This window comes from Artibeus jamaicensis, unplaced genomic scaffold (genome assembly GCF_021234435.1).
Source record: "Artibeus jamaicensis isolate MK-2021 breed Jamaican fruit bat unplaced genomic scaffold, CSHL_Jam_final scaffold_1019, whole genome shotgun sequence".
NCBI classification, from domain to species: domain Eukaryota; kingdom Metazoa; phylum Chordata; class Mammalia; order Chiroptera; family Phyllostomidae; genus Artibeus; species Artibeus jamaicensis.
The window spans coordinates 13,026,662-13,049,927 of record NW_026522025.1 but is presented as its reverse complement, the minus strand read 5'-3'; the positions used below and the strand labels follow the sequence as shown (position 1 = coordinate 13,049,927).

General features: G+C 41.8%; 1 protein-coding gene across 2 annotated transcripts in view; it reads right to left on the bottom strand.

The window, feature by feature from the left end:
• ROR1 (receptor tyrosine kinase like orphan receptor 1) overlaps positions 1-23,266 on the bottom strand; it is a 378,093-nt gene that overhangs the window by 119,660 nt on the left and 235,167 nt on the right. For both annotated transcript variants that reach the window (XM_053655609.1, XM_053655610.1), the window contains exons 3-4: positions 7,242-7,529; positions 6,559-6,589 (exon numbers count right to left, since the gene is read on the bottom strand). In XM_053655609.1, coding sequence (XP_053511584.1) covers positions 6,559-6,589; positions 7,242-7,529 — 319 coding nt within the window. The remainder of the gene's footprint in view (positions 1-6,558; positions 6,590-7,241; positions 7,530-23,266) is intronic.

The window sequence follows — 23,266 nt, the reverse complement described above, 5'->3', positions numbered from 1 at the left end:
TGTGGGGATGACTGGATTTACGTATGTAAAATAATGAATCTGAATTCCTACTTCACACCATATATAAAAATTAACCCAAAAAGGACCAAAAACCTAAACATCAGAGCTAAAACTATAAAGCTAAAACTCTTTAATTATAGTGGATTTTACTTTACAAAAATTTTTAGCATCAGCAAAAAAGATTCACTGTTTATTATTACAGAAAAATCATAACTAATTAAAAACATGCAATTAAATATGAGTATCTTATGATTTTAGAAATTTCTGAGAATTCCCAGGAATTCCAATTTATTGATCCTGGAGTATAAAGATTAATATCTGTTGGGAATTTGGAAGCACTACTTTCTCACGTCCTGTACGTCATCCTCAAACCACAGTCCACAGGTACCTACCTCTGCTATAAAACTCAAACTCTTAGAAGAAGAGATTGCAGTAAATCTCTGTGATTTTGGATTAGGCAATGGTTTCTTAAAATCACAAACAACCAAATAAAAAGAAAAACTGGACGTCATCAAAATCAAAACTTTGTGTTTCAAAAAACATTATCAAGAAAATGAAAAGACAGCCACAAAATGGGAAAAATATCTGTAAGTCATGTATCGGGAAAGGGTACAGCATCTACAATACATAAAGAATGCTTACGACTCAAGCATAAAAAGACAAGGAACAAAATAAAAAAATGGGCAAGGAATTTCAACAAAAATTTCTCTGATGATATATAAATGGCCAGCAAGTACATAACAAGATATTTAATGTCATTCATCATTAGGAAAATACAAATCAAAACAATAAAATACAACTCTACAACCATTAGGATGGTTATAATAATAAAAGATAAATAAAAGGAAAATGTGTATTGGAGAGGATGTGGAGAAATTAAAAGCCACATACATTCCTCTGAGTAAAATGGAGCAGTCCCTTCGGAAAACAGTTTGGCAGTTCCTCAAAAAGTTAAACACAGAATTACCATATGCCTCAGAAATTCTATCTCTAGGTATATATCCCCCCAAATGGAAAACACACACCCCACAAAAGTCGTGCAGGAATGATCACTGCAGCATTATTCAGAATAGGCAAAAAGTGGAAGTGACCCAAATATCCATCAACAGAGAAATGGACAAAATGTGGTAGAGCCATGCTATGAATATTACCCAGCCATTAAAAGGATGAAGGGCTGATGTATGCTGTAATGTAGATAAATCCCCAAATCACTATAAGTAAAAACACCTAGATACAAAAGAACAAGGATAGTATGATTTTAGTTTTATGACATGTCTCAAATAGGTAAATCTGGAGACAGGAAGTTGATTAAAGGTTATCAAGGGCTGAGAAGAGTTTAGTTTTGAGACGATTAAAATTTCTAAAATAAGATAACAGCTGGGAGGGAGAGGCAAGGGGTGGAGGGATTGAGCAAAAAGGACAAAGGACTCAGGGACACAGACAACAGTGTGGTGACTGCCGGAGGCAGGGGAGTATAAAGGGACTAAATGCTAATGGGAAAAAATTCAATAAAGATCAAATTTTAGAGACATTAGTAATACGACTCTGTGAATACATTAAAAAACACCGAGTTTTATACTTCAAACAGAGAATTTTGTGCTATGTGAGCTATATCTCAGTAAAACTGTAGAAGAGAAAGAGGAGGAGAAAGAAGAGGAAGCAAATAAAAGAGTGAGAAGAGGGAAGAGGAGGAGAAAGAAAAAGAACTTGAACTCTTGCCCTGAGCCCACATACAAAGAGCACAAGGGGAATCATTTCATGAGGGTAAGGAGGCCCCGGCACTCAGTGTGGGCACAGTACACACAGAACCTCTCCCACCCGCTGCTGGGACGACACTCTCCTGGCCCCAGGCCGCACTTCCCTACATCTCCTGCCCTGTGGCAGCGTAACAAGCCCATGGAGAACGTGCACCGTGAGGGAGTGTGTCTTGTGCCACTGCCAGCGGAGGAGATGGATGCTGCTGGATTGCAGGAAGGACAGAGGGGGCAAACGCACTTTGGCTAGAGAAAAAGTGAGTTCATCAGTTTTCCAATTCTTCCTCCCAGTTGGAATGTAATAGTCTTTTTCAAAAAATAATCCTCCCCTGTGAATATGTTTATTGATTTTAGACAGAGAGGAAGGTGGGGGGAGAGAGAGATGTCAATGTAAGAGAGAAACATCGATTGGTTGCCTCTTGTATGTGTCCTGATCAGGGATCGACCCTGCAACCTAGGTAAGTGCCCTGACCTGGGATGAAACTCACAGCCTTTTGGTGCACAGGGAATGCTCCAATGAATTGAATGATGTGGCCAGGGCTGCAACAGATTCTTACACAATGAAGAATCATTCCCAATATTACCAAGCACCCATTTTCCTGTTTTTCTTTATACTGCAATGAGTGCTTTAAGGTTCTCAGACATTAGAGCAATATTTGCAAGCATTTCACATGGCTGAGAAAAATCTTGCAATATTGTTACAGGTGGAATTGTGTCGCCCTCAAAATCCCTATGTTGAAGTCCTAATACTCAGTATCTCAGAATGTGACCTTACTTGGAAATAGGGTCTTGACAGACATAGTCAAGTTAAAGGGAGGTTATTGGGGTGGGCCCTAGCACAATATGACTGTTGTCTTCATAAAAAGAGGAGATACAAAGAAACTCAGACAGGGGGAATGCCATGTGAGTATCGAAGCAGAAATTACGGTGATGTTTCTACAAGGCAAAGAATGCTGGCCAATCACCAGAGGAAAGTCTTCCTCACTGCCCTCAGGAGGAACCAACACTGCCTACTCTTGATCTTGCACTTCTAGCTCCCAGAACTGGGAGACAAATTTTTGTCTAAGCCATTCAGCTGTGGGAGTTGATTCCAGCAGCCCTAGAAAACCAATACATTAAACAATTAACATTACTCTCAAACATATACATATACAGGATAATGTGTAAAGCATGATGCTGATTTTATGATGAAATTGTACTTCGAATTATATTCTGCAATAATGATTATTTACCACATAACCCCATTACTATTTGAACATGATATACAAAGTTCTTTGTTCATTTGCTAAAATTCTTAGCAAATTTAAGTACTGCTTTAGGAATTTCACTGAGAATTATAGCTGCTACTGGCTCAGGGAAGCACAGTTTTTCAAAATTAAAATTCACTTTACAAAGTAAGAATTACAGTGAGTCAAGAAAGTTTGTCTAATTTGGCATTGTTGTTCAAAAAATACATACTAAGTAAAAATCTTGTGTAAAGCAACATGGGTATTCACTTTGCTGAAATGAAGGTCATTAAAATTTTAATGGAACTAATATATAACAATCTACGCATTACATATAACATCTTTGGCTCAATACGTGCTCGGTAACAACTAAAGTAGTCATTTTTGATAGTTCCTGGCTTTCAGTCAGATAAAAACCATAACTCTGCCTATATTTTTTATTTTGTCATTATGAAGGCATATTTGTCAACGTGGGAGGATAGAACATATTTCACCTAACAGTTCGCTCGCTTGATTTATAAGTTTTAAATATTTAGACGTGTGGTATGTAGGCCACCACCTGCACTCAGGCCCCAGGCCCTGGAACTGTTAGAGGTGAGCCTAGCAGTGACAGGAGAAAATAAAGCCTGCAGCCATGAACAGAAGCCAAACTACAAATGTCTCAAACTTGCTCCTACTACAAACTAAAATGCCGTCCCATAAGCTTCATGTGAAAACCCAACGCAGCCCCTAGAGGGAGTGACAAGTACCTCAGATGCTCTGCCTCCCTGGGCCACAGTTCTGAGGGGTGAGCCCTTCCCAGCTGGGGTTGTGTAGCCAGACCTGTGGCCTCCGATGGCACTTAGCTCTCACCATGTCACATACACCTAAATTTCACTGTTCACACGTTAGGGCTGTGCCATGGACTTTCATTTGATTTCCTTGCGGTGACTTTGCCGTGCTACCTTAAAGTAAACAGCAATTTTATAACCACTTCACTCCTGTCTTGGAAAAAAGTACTGTACAGTTTGACAGAAGACTTTGGGAGCAATCCTAAATGTTGTGATGCTCCCCACGTGATGCTATTTTGTTCTGTTCTACCTGTCCCACTGCAGTGGGGTTTGGCTGCTTGCTGGAGACTCTGAGGAATGGGGGAGGGAACTGGCATTCTCTTTGGGAGTTAGTCTTAGGAGGAGAGGAACCCTTAGAGATAGGGTTAAGTAGTGGCAGCTAAGAAAAAAAGTGGGATATGCTGTTGGTTTCTGGGGGAAAGAGAAGCAGGGTATGGAAATGCCAACTGGCAATGCCACACCGAGGGTGAAGACTGAACTGCGAGAAGCCCCTTGGGATTTTCAACTTCAACTGCATCTTATTGCAGCTCCCTCTTAGCAAAAATGGCAGCTATACATTGCAGGCTCTTGACTAACACAACGGAGAATGGGAGCTAAGATAAAACAGAGGTGCCTGACGCCCAAGGCTACTTTTAGCTACAGTTCAGCATCTTTAAGAACTTCAACACCCTCTCTGTAGATACCAGCTCATGAAAGTGATACACAGCGGTCCGCCCCCCCCCCCCACCTTATCTGCAATTTTGCTTTCCACAGTTTCAGTTACCCTCGGTCAAACTTGGTCCAAAAATATTAAATGGAAAATTCCAGAAATACCAGAAAAAAATTCCAGAAAGTCAAAAGTTTTAAGTTGCACACTGTTCCCCCACACACCACCCAGAACTTGAATCATCCCTTTGTTCCCGGTGCCCATGCCGTACGCGCCACCTGCCCTTTCGTCACTTAGTTGTCACCTTGACTACGGGGCCGGCTATCCTGGCATCTCGAGAGCTTCAAGGAACCCTTATTTTACTTAATAATGGCTCCAGAGAGCACCAGAGGTGGTGCTGGCAACTTGGATACGCCAAAGAGGAGCTGTATTAGGTGTTCGTATGTTGAGGGAAAAACATCATAGATAGGGCTCAGTACTACTATCCGCGGTTTCAGGCATCCAGTGGGGGTCTTTGAATGTACCCCCGTGAGTAAGGGTAAACTACTGCACCATCTTTATATAAAATTCAAAACCGGGTGAAACAGATTGGGTTCATCAGAAAGGTGGTAGCAAAAAAAAAAAAAAAAAAGCACTTTAAAAAGAAAGGACATGTTTAAAAATTACTTTGATAATAAAGAAAGGAACTTTCTGATGTAAATACAACAGGCAGAAAGTCAACCAGCCCAGTGCTGAATGAATAATAAAGGCAGATTGGTGAACCACATTAATCGGCCTGGCATGCAGATTATCAACCACATTTGAAACACAGATTAACAGGAACAAATAAGGTACGAGGGTGGGAAGCATATTTACAGCAAGTAACAGAAGTTGTAATCTTTGTTTAAATAAGACTTCAAAAGGATTCCGCATATCAACCAATTGTGAAATTAAAAAAAAGATTAACTTCAAGAAATGCCAGGCAGAGTGATCAAACTTATGACCTGTTTTAGATCAGTCGGCATGTTCTACGTGGGCAAGTAGAATGCAATTAGCACTTGGGTAAATTGTAAAGGTTTCTTTTACAGTTGCCTCTAACCAGCTGACGAAATAGAACAGTGTGGCTGATGGCCAATGTTTAGTTTTGCCCATTACCGATTTTATTAATGAGATTGAGGGCCTCTGGGCCTCTGGGCCCATGAAACATAGTAAAACCATCCCACGCTGTGATTGGTGCCACACAGGGGATTAGTGCAAATAAAGTGCCGTTACGTCCGCCACGGGTACCGTCTAGGTCAGAGGTTTTGATGTTCTCATGGCAGAGCCCAGGGAATTCTATTTCAGAAGTGTACAAAATATAAAATATATTTTCCGGAGGACCAAGAGCTTTAACAAATGGGTCTCCCTCACCAAAATAAAAATACATATAAAAAAAATAACCCAAGTGGACACTCTGGAGCAAAAAAAAAAAAAAAAAGAGAATCCCTTAGCCAGACAAAAAGACCAATGAATCAATAACTAATGTTAATGAAAAAGATCGGACCTTTAAACGCCATCAACGAGGGACTCAAAATGAACCAAACTGTATAATTCTTCACCCAGTCGCAGGGCCACCTTCTCCTATGTGAGTCAGAACTCCTGCCTCTGAGTTCTTAAAGGGAATAAAAATGAAACGATCACCTAATTGCTGACCTGGTCAATGACTAAACCACCAGACACACTTGCAGAAACGTGAAATAGACCCTGCTAAGCTGAAGGCCAGAGTTCAAGTTCTTAAGACAGCACTGTATTTTATTGATTTCATCATATTTATTATTGTAAATAATGTTAGATTAATCTTCAAACAGTAAATGCAAGTAGACCTTTGCTTTGGTCATTTAGAATCAGCATCACCACACCTGAGATTATGGCAGTACTGGTCTCCTGTGAATCTTTGTATCAGGGAAAAAGCAAAATGAAATGAAATGTTATGAAATGAAATGACAAAAGCAAAATAAAATGAAATGTTACTGAATGAAATCTGGTAACACTGTGCTTTGGTCCAAGCAGTGGACATTGCCTTTTCCCCCAAACTCTCTGGAGAAACACTTAGAAATGACAAGAAAGAAGAGACAAGTACTTACGAGGACCCTGGACTTGCAGTGGGAGGGGGCCCTGAAGGAATGAAAGAAAAACAAAGGGAACAGTCAGCCTGGATTACTGAATGGCATGGGTTCAGTCAAACCATCACCGATTAAAGTTCTCAACCCCCTGAGGTGTTACTTATTTTTCTGGGATTTATTATTTTCTGGGAAGCAACCACCTCTACAAAAAGGCATACCAGTGAGAACTTGACCGTATCCTGCAGTTCGGGGCCTGAAAAAGATGCTAATTCAAGTGCTAAAAATGAGTCAGAGGGATGGGGTCCTTAGAGGATGCAGTGAGTTTCCAGTGGGAGGCCAAGTGACTGCACCAGGACACTGACTGCAACAGCAGGGGTCTCTGATGGCAGCGGGACAGAAACGGGGCATGCGTGCTGTAACTGTCCAACTTCCCTCTCACTGGCGTGGGGGTTTGCGGCAGGGGCTCTGGGATCAGACAGACCCGGACTGCATGCCTGCTCTGTTGGTTACTTAGCTGGGCAACCCTGAGCATGGTAGGCAGCTACTGGGCCTTCCTTGGGTTTCTTATTTGTAAAATGTGTGCCACTGTGCCAGCCTTAGGGTTGCTGGGCACATAGCGCAGTCTCAGTATGGGCTTCCTCCCTCCCACCCCACCCCCGTGGAGGCTGAGGGCCAAAGGCCTTTCCCGGTAGGAGGCTGCTTACCGAACTTGACAAACAAGACTCCAGTGGTAGAAACCACCTTCTTGCCGTTGGTCGCCACGCACTGGAAGTAGCCCGTGTCTGTGGTGTCCAGATTTCTAATCCGCAGCCGAGAGCCGTAGTTGGTTGCCCGAAAAGAGATCCTCCGGGGCTCCTGGACCACGGGCGCGTCATTTTTGAACCAGCGGATGGTGGGAGGCGGGTTCCCAGAGACTTTGCAGTGCAGTTCAGCCGTCTGCCCCAGGGATGTGGTGATGTTATTCATGGGTTCATCCAGGGTCAGGTAAGAATCTGTGAGCACAGGGTGGAAGAGGCAGGTGAGAAGCGCAGACAGTTGGAAAACACTTTCAAGCACCCCAAAATCTACTCCATGCTGCCCCCAGACGACAGAGAGATTGAACAGGAGCAGCGTGGGGGAGACAGACAAGGCATGAAATTATCCATTTACAAAGACCCCATGGCTGTCCATCGCCCACAGAGCCTGCGGCTTGGAAGGAAATGCATTACTACCCATGGTATAAACCCCTAAAGTTTTCAAATGACTAGATAGCACCCATGGAGACATGCACTCTCCAGAACCAGCCAAGATGAGCTGTTGTGTTTCAGGGTATCAAAAAAAAAGATACTTGGTCCTTGTTAGTAGAGTCAAACAATACAGTGAAGAAGAATAAGAAGTAAAATTCACCTCATATCTCCCCACCCCGAAATAACACCATTCTTCACATTCTGGGAAAGATCCTTCCAGCTCGTCCAGTTTTGATAAGAAAGAAAATGTAAAAAAACTAGAAAAGCAGAAGCAATTATTATTTACAGTAAGTCACTTAATGTTATCGATAGGTACTGCACCTTTATAGGAGTCGATGTATAACTAAAACAATTTTACCAAGGGCTAATTGATATAAGCAAGAGTTAAGTTCCTATGGCATCTCCTCAACATCATAATGAAACCATGAGGAATAAAATGATGTTACTTGAAGACCTATCCACATGGCCCAAGATGAGGAAAGATGTCAGGAATCTTCCTTCCAGTGATAACACAAGGATTATGAAAGCCAGATTGAGGGCCAACCCGAGATCGAGCCAGAGTCAAGCCCACAAGGTTTTGGTGTATAGGACCACACTCTCACCAACTAAGCTACTGAGCCAGGGCTACGTAATGAATTCTTGAGAAAAAATTTGTACTCCAGGAAATGTGTTGATCTTAATTATACAGTTCCATGAGTAGTGGGAAATGCATACACTCCTGTAACCAATGCATCTGTTGATGAACAGCCTCCGCATCCCAGAAGGCAGCCTCAAGAATCTTGGTAGCTCGTCCGGGCTCCTGCCCACTCTCCCGCCCCCATTCCAGGCAACTCCAGCTCTGATTTCTATCATCGAAGCCGAGTTTTGCCTGTTCTAGAATTTGAAGTGAATGGAATCATACTGCATGTATATTTCGCACTGGCTTCTTTTGAGATTTATCACAGTAAACATTTTAATAATAAAATAAATTTTATTTAAGTTCAGACCAATAACAGCAGAAGAAATTGAAGCAGTAAAAAAAAAAAACAACTCGTGACACACAAAAGCCCTGGACCAGATGGTTTCACAGGAGAATTCTACAAAGCATTTAAGGAAGCACTAACCCCTATTCTTCACAGACTATTCCAAAAAATCCAAAATGATGAAGACTCCCAAACTCTTTTTATGAAGCCAGTATCATCCTCATCTCAAAACCAGATGAACACACAACAAAGAAAGAAAACCTCAGGCCAATATTGCTGATGAACATAGACACTAAAATCCTCAACAAAATATTAGCAAACCACATCCAACAATATATTAAAAAGATCATACACCATGAGCAAGTGGGATTCATTCCAGGGATGCAAGGATGGTTCAACATTCCAAAATCAGTAAATGTAATACACCACATAAACAAAAGCAAAGACAAAAACCACATGATCATATCAATAGATGCAGAAGAAGCATTTGATAAGGTACAGCACCCATTTAGGATAAAAACACTCAGCAAAGTGGGAATAGAGGGAGCATTCCTCAATATAATAAAGGCCATATATGAGAGACCTACGGCCAACATCATACTCAATGGGCAAAAAACTAAAAGCTTTCCCACTAAGATCAGGAATAAGACATGGTTGTCCACTTTCACCACTTCTATCCAATACAGTATTGGAAGTTTTAGCCACAGTGATCCGACAAGAAAAGGAAATAAAAGGAATCCAAATCAGAAAGGAGGAAATAAAAGGAATCCAAATCGGAAAGGAGAAAACAAAACTGTCATTGTTTGCAGATGACACAATAGTGTACATAGAAAATCCTATAGACTCCACCCAAAAACTGCTCAACCTAATAAATGAATTTGGCAAAACAGTGGGATACAAAGTCAATATCCAGAAATCAAAGGCATTTTTGTATACCAACAATGAAACAGCAGAAGCAGACATCAAGAAAAAAATCTCATTTGATATGGCAAAAAGAAAAATAAAATACCTAGGAATAAACCTAACCAAAGAGGTAAAAGACCTGTATGCAGAAAGCTATATAATACTGAAGAAAAAAATGAAGAAAGACACAAACAAATGGAAACATACACTGTGTTCATGGATTGGAAGAATTAACATCATCAAAATGTCCTTACTACCCAAAGCAATTTACAGATTCAATGCAATACCTATTAAAGTACCAATGGCATATTTCACAGACATAGAACAAACACTTCAAAAACTTACATGGAACCACAAATGACTCTGAATAGGCGCTGCAATTTTGAGAAAGAAGAACAAAGTAGGAAAGATCACAATATCTGATACCAAACTGTATTACAAGGCCACTGTAATCAAAACAGCCTGGTACTGGCATAAAAACAGACACATGGACCAGTGGAACAGAACAGAGAGCCCAGAAATAAATTCAAGTCTCTATGGTCAATTAATATTTGACAAAGGGGGCAGCAACATAAAATAAAGTAAAAATAGCCTCTTCAACAAATGCTGTTGGGAGAACTGGACAGCTATGTGCAAAAAAATGCAACTCGAGCACCAACTTACACCATACACCAAAATAAATTCAAGGGGGATAAAAGACTTAAATATAAGCAGTGACACCATTAAAGTCCTAGAGGAGAACATTGGCAGGAAAATCTCAGGTATTTCATGCAGCAACACTTTTACTGATATGTCCCCTAGAGCAAGGGACATAAAGGAAAGACTAAACAAATGGGATCTCATCAAAATAAAAAGCTTCTGCACGGCTAAAGAAAACAGTATTAAATTAAAAAGACAACCAACTGTATGGGAAAACATATTTGCCAATAATACTTCAGACAAGGGTTTAATCTCCAAAATATACAAAGAACTTACACAACTCCACTCTAAAAATACAAGTAACCCAATTAAAAAGTGGGTGAAGGACTTGAACAGACACTTCTCCAAGGAGGACATACAGAGGATCCAGAGACACATGAAAAGATGCTCAATATCACTAGCTATCAGAGAGAGGCAAATTAAAACCACAACGAGTTACCACTTTACACCGGTCAGAATGGCCATCATAAACAAAGCAACAAACGACAAGTGTTGGAGAGGTTGTGGGGAAAAGGGGACCCTAGTTCACTGTTGGTGGGATTGCAGACCGGTACAACCACTATGGAAAACAGTATGGACTTTTCTCAGAAAACTAAAAATAGATTTGTTTTTTGACATGGCAATTCCACTGCTAGGATTATATCCTAAGAACACTGAAACACCAATCCAAAAGAACCTATGCATCCCAATATTTATAGCAGCACAATTTACAACAGCCAAGTGCTGGAAGCAACCTAGGTGCCCATCAGTAAATGAATGGTTCAAAAAACTATGGTACATTTACACAATGGAATTCTATGCAGCAGAGAGAAAGAAGGAGCTCCTACCTTTTGCATCAGCATAAATGGAACTGGAAAGCATTATGCTGAGTGAAATAAGCCAGGTGGTGAAAGACAAATACCACATGATCTCACCTTTAACAGGAACCTAAACAACAAAACAATCAAACAAGCAAAATATAACCAAAGACACTGAAATAGAGAACAGTCTAACAGTGTCCAGAGGGGAGAGGGGAGGGAATTTCAGGGGAAAAAGGGAAGGGTTTACAAGAACAAGTATAAAAGACACATGGACAAAACTAGAGGGGGTGGAAATGGGAGGGAGAGGGGAGGGATGGGTGGGTGGGTTGGGATGGGAGTAAAAGGCAGAAAACTGTACTTGAACAACAATTAAAATTAAAAAAATAATAAAGTTTATTCATTTATTCTCCAATAATATAATATTTTAAACATCATACTGATTAATTATAGAAAGGTGAGAAAATAACTTACTTTTAAAAACTTTAATGTGTTTTTTAAATTGGTTCGTTATTCACATAGATGGAGTTCTCTTTGGCTTCATTCTCCTGACCACCCACCCTTGGGTAGATTCCCCCCTTCCATACCTTCCTGTTATCCTCTGTCCCTTTCTGACCCCCAGCCTGGGAAGGCTTTCTAAGGGGCTGTCTGCTCTGCAGGACTATATGCCCACAAGGACAGGTATCTAGAAAGTTCTGGTTATCACTGCAACTTCAATGTATCCTACTATCTAGCAGCCCTGTCCAATCGAACTTTCTATAACTGTGGGAATGTTCTATAGCCTGCATTATCTAATTGGTAGCTGGCTACAGTGGCCAAGGAACTGAATTTTAAATTTTAATACACACATGTGGCAAGTAGCTACTGTATTGGACAGCACCAGCAGAGCATAGTAAATTTGTTGAATTTAATGTAAATATTTGAAATATAGCCTTTCTTTTTAAGATAGGTAAATGGCTAAGTTTAACCACCTAACTACCTATAAAATGCTTTCGTAAATGCTGAAAATAAGTGATTCATTAATTGCTTTAATTTTCCATGAAAAAAACTGGGCAGAGGCGTTATCTAATTCTGGGCAGCCCCACGGGAGTGTACGACAAGTACGAACACACTTATCAGGTGTGTGTGGTGGAAAACAGACAGCACGACCATCACCCATGTGTTACTGCAGCGACACTTTTTATCTCACTTAAGCTAGTGAAGAATCATCCTTTACAACACAATCACGAGCCCATAAATGACTTTGCCAATGCCTTGCTTTTTTTACATTTGCATTCTGATCTCTGCCTTTGGACATGTTTCTACAGTCTATATAACTATGTGTACTCAATCCATGGATGTGTCTGCTCATAGATCATAAGCACACGTGTTCCTAAGAGGTTTCAGGGACACCTAGAGAATAGAGAGAGTAATTGACAGGTGGCTTTATGGAGCTGTTTTTATGACTTTAAAGTCCCACCTCATAACTAGCAAATGGCTGGCTATGCACCCTCTGTAGGAAAGAAACAAAATAGCAAGTAATATATAAATAGCAACCATGTAGCAATGCTAATATAAGCATAGTGGTTAATACTTCATAAGGCAGGTTTTGGAACTTGAATGACTGTGTTTGAATCTAGGTCTACCTCGACCTATCCATGTGACCTTGAGCAAGTTACTTAAACTCTGGGTACCTCCATTTAACCAAATGCTGACAAAGTCACGGAACAACAGAAACTGTCACTCATTGCTGGTGCAAATGAATAATGGTGCAGCCACTTTGAAAAAACAATTTGACAAGTTTCTGCGAAAACTAAACATACTCATACCATCTGATACAGCAATCTTTCTCCTTGGCATTTACCCAAAGGAGTTGAAAACTATGTTTGCACAAAACCCTGCACACATGTTTCTAGCTTTATTCATTTAACTGCCAAAACTTGGATGCAAACGAGATGTCCCTCAGTAGGTGAAAGGACAAAATGTAGTGCATCCACACAATAGATTATTTAGCATCAAAAGGAAATGAGCTATTAAGCCATGGAAAGGCATGATGGAAACTTAAATGCATATTACTAAGTGAAAGAAGCAAATCTGAAAAGGTTACATACTGTGCGATTTTAACTATATGATGCTCTGAAAAAGGCAACACCGAGAGTGAACAGTAATGGAAACTAAGGTATTTGGGTGATTATGTGCCAGGGTAGGTGTGTCGGTTCTAACAGATGTACCACTGGGTGGGGCTGTTGCTCGTGGGGGAGGCTGCTTATATGTGGGGCAGGAGGTATATAGACTATCTGTGTCTTCCTCTCAATTTCACTGTGAACCTAAAACTGTTCTAAAGATATAATGTAAAAAATATTCTGACTCCAGAGTCCGTGTTCCAGGATAGAAGTTCTCAAACTTTTAGTTTTAGGATCCCTATATACTCTTTAAAATATTGAGTACACCAAACAGATAATTTTAAAAACACTTAATAAATTATTGAAAAATTTAAAAATGACCTTATTACTTGTTAACATAAATACATTTTAACGAAAAATACAAATAAGAGTAGCATTGTTTTCTATTGTTACTTCGCCTAAAAGCAGACAGCTGGAGTCTCTTCTTTCAATGTGTTGAGATATGTCATTCTGATGAAAATATCTGAAGGAATTCAGGCCCCGCACAGTTGGATAAGGGGAGGGGTATCTGAATAGACTTTCAGATAATTTAGGATATTCTTTCTTGATACTATAACAAAATTCAACAAGGGATCGTTTTTAAAGGTTACTTGCAATGTGAAATCTGAAGGCTTATCAAAGAACTTTTCATAATCTGTTACATTTACATGAGCTGGTTTATCCTGCCCTTTAAACATCTTTCACCCACGTATGACTTTACATTGCCCATTTACAAAACACGGCTCCGTGAGTTAAGGAGAGCTTCCGAATGGGGACACGTTTAGTCCTGCGATGTAGAAAAGTCGTATCCATCAACATCATCCCCAGCCCATCAGTAAGGACTGGGAAGCTGTCAAGCTCACGGTGGTGGCCAACTGTTTTCCCAAATTTTAATTTTTTCTTGGAAGTTCAAATTTTATTATTGGCAATTAATATCATTTCCTATTTAATTAATATGACAGGCTCATTTTGTTCATTTTCAAAAATATTCCAAAGAACTATAGTCTGACTATCAGTCATTCTTTCAAGTAAAAAGGTAACTAGTTCAGCTTACAACTGAAATGTTTTTCTTTAGTATTCCCATTTAGGGAATACGAAACACATGTCCTCCAGGGTCAAGATTCAATTAAGTTAGTAATTTCTAAGACATCATTAAAGATAGTCTTGAGTGCAACTGGCTTAAAAACAAACAAACAAACAAACTACAGGTGCATGATGGTGGACAATGCGAGTTCTAGCACAGTTTGTTAGTTTGTTAACACTGGACTGATTTGTTAACACTGGACTGGGGCCCCAGCAGTTTTACCTGCCACTGCTTCTGCACAGTCTGGTTGGGTCAGTTCTGGTTCAGGGGACTTGAAGACCCATCTCAGACCTACCCCTGCAAACAGAAGGCAAAGCCAGGATTCGGAGTCCAAGCTTAGTGCTCTTTCCATCACACTGCCCTCCTGTTGCATAACAGGTTCAATTTCAAATCCACCTGTTTATGACCTAAGGAAAGTTGTTTTAATCCAACTTGTTTATGACAAAGAAAAAAAGTGGCTTTGATATAAGTATGAAGTAAGCTGTGTCAGTATGTCATCATTCCACATTGCTTTGATATAAGAATGAACTAAGTCATAGCAGGATGTCATCATTCTACATCTGTTGTCCTTGATAAGCAATCAGCAGCAAGCCCTGGAGGGTCCCCTGGGGGCATATGGATAAGAACACGTGGAAAAGCAACCAGGCAAAAGGACATTTAGACTGTAAAGTACTGAGAGTTCCTGAGGATGATATATCTCAGAGTTCAGTTTGGGCAAAACCAAAAAACTCTCTGAAGACCCTCGGGGCATTGGCTCCAGTCTTGGCAAGGCACTACATGCAGACCGTGGCGATAGACCCTGCAGAGGCTGGGGGAAAAGGATCAGAGGCCTACCTACACTGAGGTCTTTGTTCCCTAGCAACGTGCTCTAGTAACCAGGACTTTTTCTTTTGCACTGGCAAGAGGAGAAATTGGCTTTTTGGTTGTTTGCCCACCCTGCCCAACGCCACCTCCTATAAAAAGGTGCAGCTCATATTAAATTTGGACTTTATTCCTTCACTTCCTCTTGCCTAGAACAATAGTGCAATTCCTCTGTAGTTGTTTGGAGAATGTTATTTCTTTATTTTGCTCAGTAAGATATATTATCCTGGATGCACTGGCTTGTAAAATTATATTCCCACAGCAAACCTGTGCTAAATAAACTGCAAGCAAAGACAACTCTTCCTGAACATAACTTTTTCTGCCTCTCACAAAACAAAAACAGAGCAGCTTCTCCATCCCTCTAGGTCCTGGTCTAGCGTGAGGCTCTCAGAATTAAATACCAGAAGCCACAGAGAGGCTTTGCATGGCCTGTTTTCTATTTCCGAGTAAGCAGCTTGGGATTTGGGAGTAATCCTAAGTGATTGTGGTAGGTCTGGGTGAAAGTTTGGGACACGATAAAAAAAGATTTGCCATTTTATAACGTAGGAAAATGAAATGACAGCCTTCTGTCAGTGCCACCATCTTCCCCGCTGCCTGTAAAACGTGATCATCACAGCTAACATTTTTTTGAGCGTTTATGAGGCACCAGGCACCGTTCGAAGCACCCTACACCCATTAGTTTAGTTAATCTTGGAAACAGTCCTATGCGTTAGACACTGTCATTACCATCATTTCCGAGATAAGGAAAGGAGATGCAGAGAGGTTATGTATTGCTAAAGTCAGGCCGCTAGAAAGTGGTAGTAGAACCAGGACGCAGACCCAGGGCCTGGGACACAAAAGACCATACTGTTAGCCAAGGCACCGTTTCCCAATAAACCCAGACTGTAGCCTTTCATTGTCCCCCACCACCTCTATCCAAGACCACAGAATATTCTTGCCCTTTTTATGAGTCCTTCCAGCACGTGACGATACCCACTGGTACCGAGAACAACTAAATCACTACTGGTTACATATGACGTAACTGGAAGTCATCATCTGGAATGAGCGTTTTCAATACAGCACAGGCGGCGCTCATACTGACGCTTAACCAACCTAAAAAGTGAACTGCGAGAAAAAAGAAGTTTATGAGCTCTCTGGGAATTGAGACTCTATTTCCTATTTTTTTCTTTTTTGTATTTCCCTCAGCACTCCATGTGTTATTGTGAACTTCATAGGCATTTAATAAATGCTGGTTGATTAAGTAAATGGAAGGCTCAAGTGTATTTTGGGCAAATGAGCTTCGGTGACACCCCATTTATTACTTACCCGTTTGACAAGACGTCACATCCACAAATCCCTCCCAACATTTATTACTTAATTTTCAAAGTGCCCTCCCACTCTCCTCAGGGAGAAAGGCGGGGCCAGGAGTCATATTCCCGTTTTGACAGGTGAGAGAGACTGAAATATAAAGAGTTTAACAGCCCTTTGCCATGGTAACCCGGCCAGGCAGCCAGGGAGCCAGTCACAATTAGGCTCAGGGCCTGGGCCTTGGTATCAAAGAGGAACATGCCAAAATCCCAGTCTCCTACAGGACTGATCCTTTTCAGAAGAGGGAGGAGGTTCCTGACATGAAATAAAATGCTTAGCTAAACATAAAGGAAAGCTGCCAAACACAGTTAGGTCATCATATTTGACTCTGAGAGAACATTCTGTTCACGCTATCAACCTGCATTCACTTTCAGCACACTTCACCATAAATACTTCTGACTCGCTATCTCGGGAAATATTTTTTATCTTAATAAACTCAATGCAAAACGTAATCTAAATCGGCTTGTGCATTCTTGAGTCTGAGCCACAAGCTGCATTTAATAAAAATCAGTGGAAATAGCAGGGGACTTCTGAATAACCACAGTTCGTTATCGGACGTGGGGCTGCTGGGAAGTTCCAAACACATGGCGAGCAGGTCAGTAAGCTGAAGGTATGGAGAGAGCATGAGGCCACTGGATGGCCCCACTTACTGGACCTTAGTTCCCACAGGACGCACTATTTGTGATAGCGGATGCAGCATGGTTGTCAAGAACATAGCTCTGGAGTTGAACTGCTCGGCTCCCTGAGTACCATCCCTCACTTGCTATTATTCAACATCTCCAAGTCTCAGTTTCCTCAGTGGCAAAGTGAGGCTAATCATTGTTAAGTGCCCAATAGTGTTGTGGTGGAGGTTAAATAAGATAGTCCTGAAACTTCCAAAGCATTCACTAGATCTAGGGAGCTATAATAAGCTAGAGCCAGAGATTCTCAACCCTCACTGCACATCGCTATCCCCTCGTGAATAAAAATAAAACACTGATACCTGGGGCTCAACCCTAGGGATTCTAATTTAATTGATCCTGGGTGCAGTCCAGGTACAAGCATTTTTTTCAGATGGTCTTCAAATGATTCTCCTGAGCAGTCAACAAGAGAACACCTGGCTACAGTCACCATAGCTAACATTTCCTGACCACCAGTTCTCACCTGGCTTCCTGTTGAGCCCAGCTTTCACTCTCAAAAATCTCTAGGCAGATTCTCCACTACAATCCCCATTGTTCAGAAGAATAAAAAAAAGAAAGAAAAAAACCCCTGAGACTTTAAGCATGTTGCTAAGGCCATGTTAGCGATAAAAGAGTTGAAACTGCATCTCCAACCCAAACTTCTACCTTGGACTCCCCAGTTTCAAACCTTCATCCCCAATCAGGAAGAGAGATGGCTCAATAAAGATCAATGTTTTCTGCCTGGACAAAGCTGCTGTAGTCCACAGACATCATATACACGTCAAAAGAAAAGCAGGGCTGTGCCATGCTGGGCTGGGCCCTGTCCTAACACTCACACTTTCTCAAGAGCTCAGATACCAATGCGACAGGCTAAGTTGCAGCTGATGACCTCCGAGTAACAAGAGTGGGTTTAAAGAGTGTCCACAGGACCAGAGACAACAAATAGTCAATAATGCAGCTGCTTTGGGCGGCGGGGGGGAAATGCACATACATCAGAAACGGTTTGGCAAATGTACACTTAGAGCAACCACTCCCCCCCCCAAAAAAAAATCTGGATTAGTGAGTAAAGACAGCTGCCTTTGTAGGTCTTTCCTTAGGAAGCAGAGTAAGCACACATAGCAACCCAAAGGAGTTTAAGGGAACTTCCTACCTAGAGGCTTGTTTTAATGTACAGCTCATTTTTACGAGTAGACCAGTTGTATGTAAATAGACTCTTACAAGCTCAGGGAAACTACTTTTTCCTCCTAAGTAGTTAAGATCTACAGAGAATGAGAGTGGCTGACCCCAGCATTTAGATTGCTTTGAGTCCCACATATGCTTAATAAATAAAGGTAGGAGAAGAAAGGATCAAACACGTTGAACACTGATGCCATCAGTCACTTCACGAATATTACTACATTTTATCCTTTCAAGAAACACTGTGACGTATGTAAGCATTCCTAACCCCATTTTAAGGAAGACAGCCTAACTTCTGGAGGTTTAGCACAGCTAGAAGCATCATGGCTGGGGTCGGGACCCAGTTCTATTTGACACCCACTCTCAACGTGCCCCTTCTCAACCTACTATTTTATTATACCCTGCTGCCATTAAGAACTTCCTCTACTATCAACACCCCTGAATCTCCCCCAGATGATCTTCAGCAGCCCTTAGTTTTGCTTGAAGAGCAGGTTATCTATTGTAATTGGATCACTGGCAACTGCCCACAAGGTTATGCAGAGAATTATTTTCTAGTTATAAACTCTTGTGGACTCTTGTCACTTTCATTACTTCATGTTTATCATGGGTGCATGTTCCATTGAAATTTAATAATAAGAAGAATATGGTAGTCCCCTCTTGTCTGTAGTTTTGCTCACCACAGGTTCATTTACTCATGGTCCACTGTGGTTGGAAGAAAATTAAATGAACAATTACAGAAATAAACAATTCATAAATGTTAAATTGAGCACCATTCCGAAGAGTGTGATGAAATCTCGTGCCATCCCGCTCTCTCCCACCCGGGGTGTGAACCACCCCTTTGTGCAGGGCCCCCATGCTGTCCGTGCTACCCACCTGGGTAGTCACTTCGTCGCCTTCTTGGTTATCAGAGAGACTGTTGCAGTATCGCAGTGCCTGTGCTCAGGTTGCCCTTATCCGACTTCATAATGGCCCCAGAGCACAAGAATAGTGTTGCCGGCAATTCATCCATGTTGAAGAGAAACCATAAAGTGCTTCCCTTAAGTGAAAAGGTATGGAAGTACAGGAAAAAGCATAGTATGTAAAGGGCCCATAGTATGTATCTGCAGTTTCAGTCATCCACGTATTGGAACCTATTCTCCACGGATAGCAGGGGGATCACCACATTCAGAAATTATGAACAGAAACTCACCCATAAGAATAAAGACTCGATTTTGACATGAACAAATTCTTGCAAATGAAATTTAAAAGGACACAAATTGGCTTGAAAATTGATCCCCGAATCTTAGAGAAATATGTCTAAACTTGCTCCTGACTCCCTTGATCTTCTCCCGCCCTTCATAATGCTGATTTTTTTAACTACCTCCTCATCTTCAGTTGAATGCTAGGATGATAAATAAATCCATGGGCCTAGGAATTCTTCAGATATAGGGTATATCCACATTCAAAGGAGTCATGTGCCAGCCCTGAGAAATCAAACCAAAAAACACCAGCAAAAGTACCAGCTAGTACTTTGCTTCACAATAACTTAGTAAGGTTCTAACTTGAAAAACAACAAAAAAGTAAAGCTCTCGACCCTTGGGCTTAGGCCCTGCATGCCACACTGCAACCCGAAAGCTGCATTCTCCCCCTTTGTGTCTAAGTTATAAGCCTTCGTAAAATGCTGACAGACCTTAACTATAATGGGACAGGATGAGTGGGTTTGCATAATGAACTTTTAAAATGGCTGGAGATAATATCTAGAAGGCCAAGCCTGAGATACATTTCTGGTTTGGGCTGTGGGCCAATGCAAACAGAACACATCATAAGTCATCACTGTGATTTCAGTACTGTGGATAGGAGATGCCTCAGCGTCAGCATGGTGCGTGAAACTTGCTAGGAAAGCTGTGGATGCTGCTGCCCTGTGCAAAGGTAACAGTTGTGCTTTTGGCCCTGCTGTGGGGGAGCCTTGTGAGAGGAAGAACGAAGCCATATTTGGGACCCTCAAAGAAGAAGTCACTGTGTATTTTCACTACCCTGGCCTGACACTGTGAGGCAGCAGGTTGTCCAATCATAATAAATTCTCAAGTGTTTGATGGCTTCTAAGTGGAGCCCAAAGGATTTCAAAATAAAAGTTGCCATTCTGGCCAAGGAATTTCTATTCCTATAGGAACCACACAGTTATACCACCTCAATTTTCTACAGTCACATCTTGATTGAACAGGACCCAAATCCCTCTGTGTGCCAATCAGCATTCCAAATCAATTCCACCGAGACCAACATTCCAGTTCCAGGTTTTCCCGGAATATAAACCTCAGTGAACATAAAACAGCACACAAACCATTCTTTCCTCTCATCTCCATTCATTGTGCAAGATTTTTATTTCAAAATTTGTAGGAATCTGCTGCCTTGGCCACACCTCAGATCTTCTACCAGGGCAGTACACAGGGAAGGTCCTTGTCACTTGAATGTTCTGTTATAAATGGGAGAGTTTTGTCTTCAAATTTTAAACCAAATTCCTCAAAAATTAGCCATTATCTGCTCTACTGCTTTTTCAAGAAAACGGAAAAGTACTAGGCAACCAGGAGATGAAAACTGAGGTGGATACGATTTTCTTAGTAGCAAGAGGCAACAATTAAACCCTCGAGACTGAGAACAATGGGGATCTGACCATTCCTTTTTCATCATTACGGAACCTTAAAACCAGCACAGGTTTGCTGTGGATAGATGAGTAAACTGTTTAATGAATAAATGAACAAATGGCTTAAGTGCATGCGCTCAAAGATCTTGCATCCTGGCTATGGAATCAAATGTGTGAGAACAATCAAAGTGTGAGCTGAGTGCATTCAGGATGACAGAGGACCCGAGAAGAGGGAAACATAATTTGCTTCTGAGCCTAGGGTATCAGAGAAGGACTTCTGAAGGAGGTGACATAGCAATCAGTGGGATCTTTGAAAAGGAGGAGATACGGTTTCTATCCTTCAGGAGCCCCTTAAGATCTTGAAGAAAGGAAGAGATATTCCAGAATCTAATTTGAAAGTACAAGTCAGAGTGAGAGTAAAAGCTAAGTGTGTGGTCAAGAGGTTGAGTGTTGAAGGAGTGGGCGGGAGAGATCCAATGGGCAGGCCAGGGTTATAGTGCAGTGCCCGCAGAGGGGCCAGGCAGTCCTCTGCCTTTTATCAGGCAGAGTGGGCAAGCCCGAGAGCAGAGTGGAGAGGGAGAGAAACCCCAGACTTCCTGTCCTCGTGCTGGAATGCACAGGCATTTGGGGGAGGGAAGGAATACAGAGGAGTGGGACACAGAAGAAAAGAAAGAAAATACACCTGTACAGGCACTGGGAAGGTACCTGCTGCATCTGTCCTGGATCATACAGAACAGTGATGGGGAAAAAACTGATAAAAAATAATTAGAACAAGGGAAGATGTGGGGCAGGGAGGGGGAATGCTATTTTCTGCTCAGAAGGGGGTGAGCATGTGCAGCTGCAGAAGTCAAGGAAGGCTGAGAGAGGAGGGGTTCATGCTTGAGCTGGGTCTTGATGGAGAGCAGAGGCTGAGAGTGAGTTTCTAACATCAGAGGGAGCGAGACCGAGAGAGAGGGAGAAAGGTGGGGGAAGGGGGGACTGGGCAGAAAGCAGGAGCCAGGCAGTTGTTGGGGAGAGTGGGGACACACAAGTTGTCGCCCATGATGACCCTCCTAACATGTCCCATGTGCATCTGCTGACTGCAGTTCCCACAGCGTCATCAATTCACTGTGTTCCTCAGAGGGGACGTGATTGACATTTGAGGCAGGAAAGTTCTTCATCCTGCAGGGTTACCCTGCACAAGGCAAGGTGTTCAACACCCTAGCTCCCACCCAGTACATCCCAACTGCACCCCCAAATCATTGAGATGATGTAAGTGTGGTACACCACACGTACCCAACCACACTGAGGAGCCCTCGGGTGTTTTTTCCAACATGGTCTTAATAACCACCATGCTAACACACCTCTAAATTCCGTTTAAAAGAGAACACTTGTTGAGAATGTGTTCATGAGAAGCTCCCATCCCCTCTTCTTGCACCTCTCTAGGTCACCTTAAGGCGGGTCTTGGGGGGTGGTCTTCAGGAAGTAGAGGTGAGGAGACAGAATTCCATGCGGAAAAGACTAGCTTCAATAAGGGCTCAAAGGCATGTGTATCTAGAATGGTGACCACAACAAGGAATAAATCATGCCCATTTGCTTTTGGGAAGGGTTATGAATGAACTATAGTAGGTGGGAAGCCTGGAAAGGCAGGTTGGGCTGAGACTGAGGAAAGACCTCCATCAGTAATGAGGGATTCTGGACCTTATCTGGCCAGCAATAAGCAGTTTCCACACAATGCTGAGCCAGGAAACCGGGCCTAGAGTTGAGCTTCGGGAAGTGTGAGCTGACCCAGCGGGCAGGAGGACAGAGCTGGTGAGAAGCTGTGATGGAGAGGAAGGTTTGCTGGGGCTCTGATTTTTTTTAAATAAATTTATTTATTTTAGATTTTTATTTATTTATCTTTATAAGGGAAGGGAAGGAGAGAGGGAGAGAAATATCAATGAATGGTTGCTTCTCATGAATCCCCTGCTGGGAACTGGCCCCTGCTGGGAACTGGCCTGCAACCCAGGCATGTGCCCTGACAGGGAATTGAACCGTGATCTTTTGGTTTGCAGGCCTGTGCTCAATCCACTGAGCTACACCAGCCAGGGCTTTTAAAAAATATATAAATTTATTTATTTTAGATTTTTATTTATTTATGGAGCTCTGATTTTGTATCCCTATCTCTTCATCCCCAATTAGGGATGACCTCAGAAACCCAGGGACGGCAGGGTCAGATCTCTGATGATGAATTCCCATCAGAGATCACAAAGGATTTCTGCAAAAGCTGGATATTTAG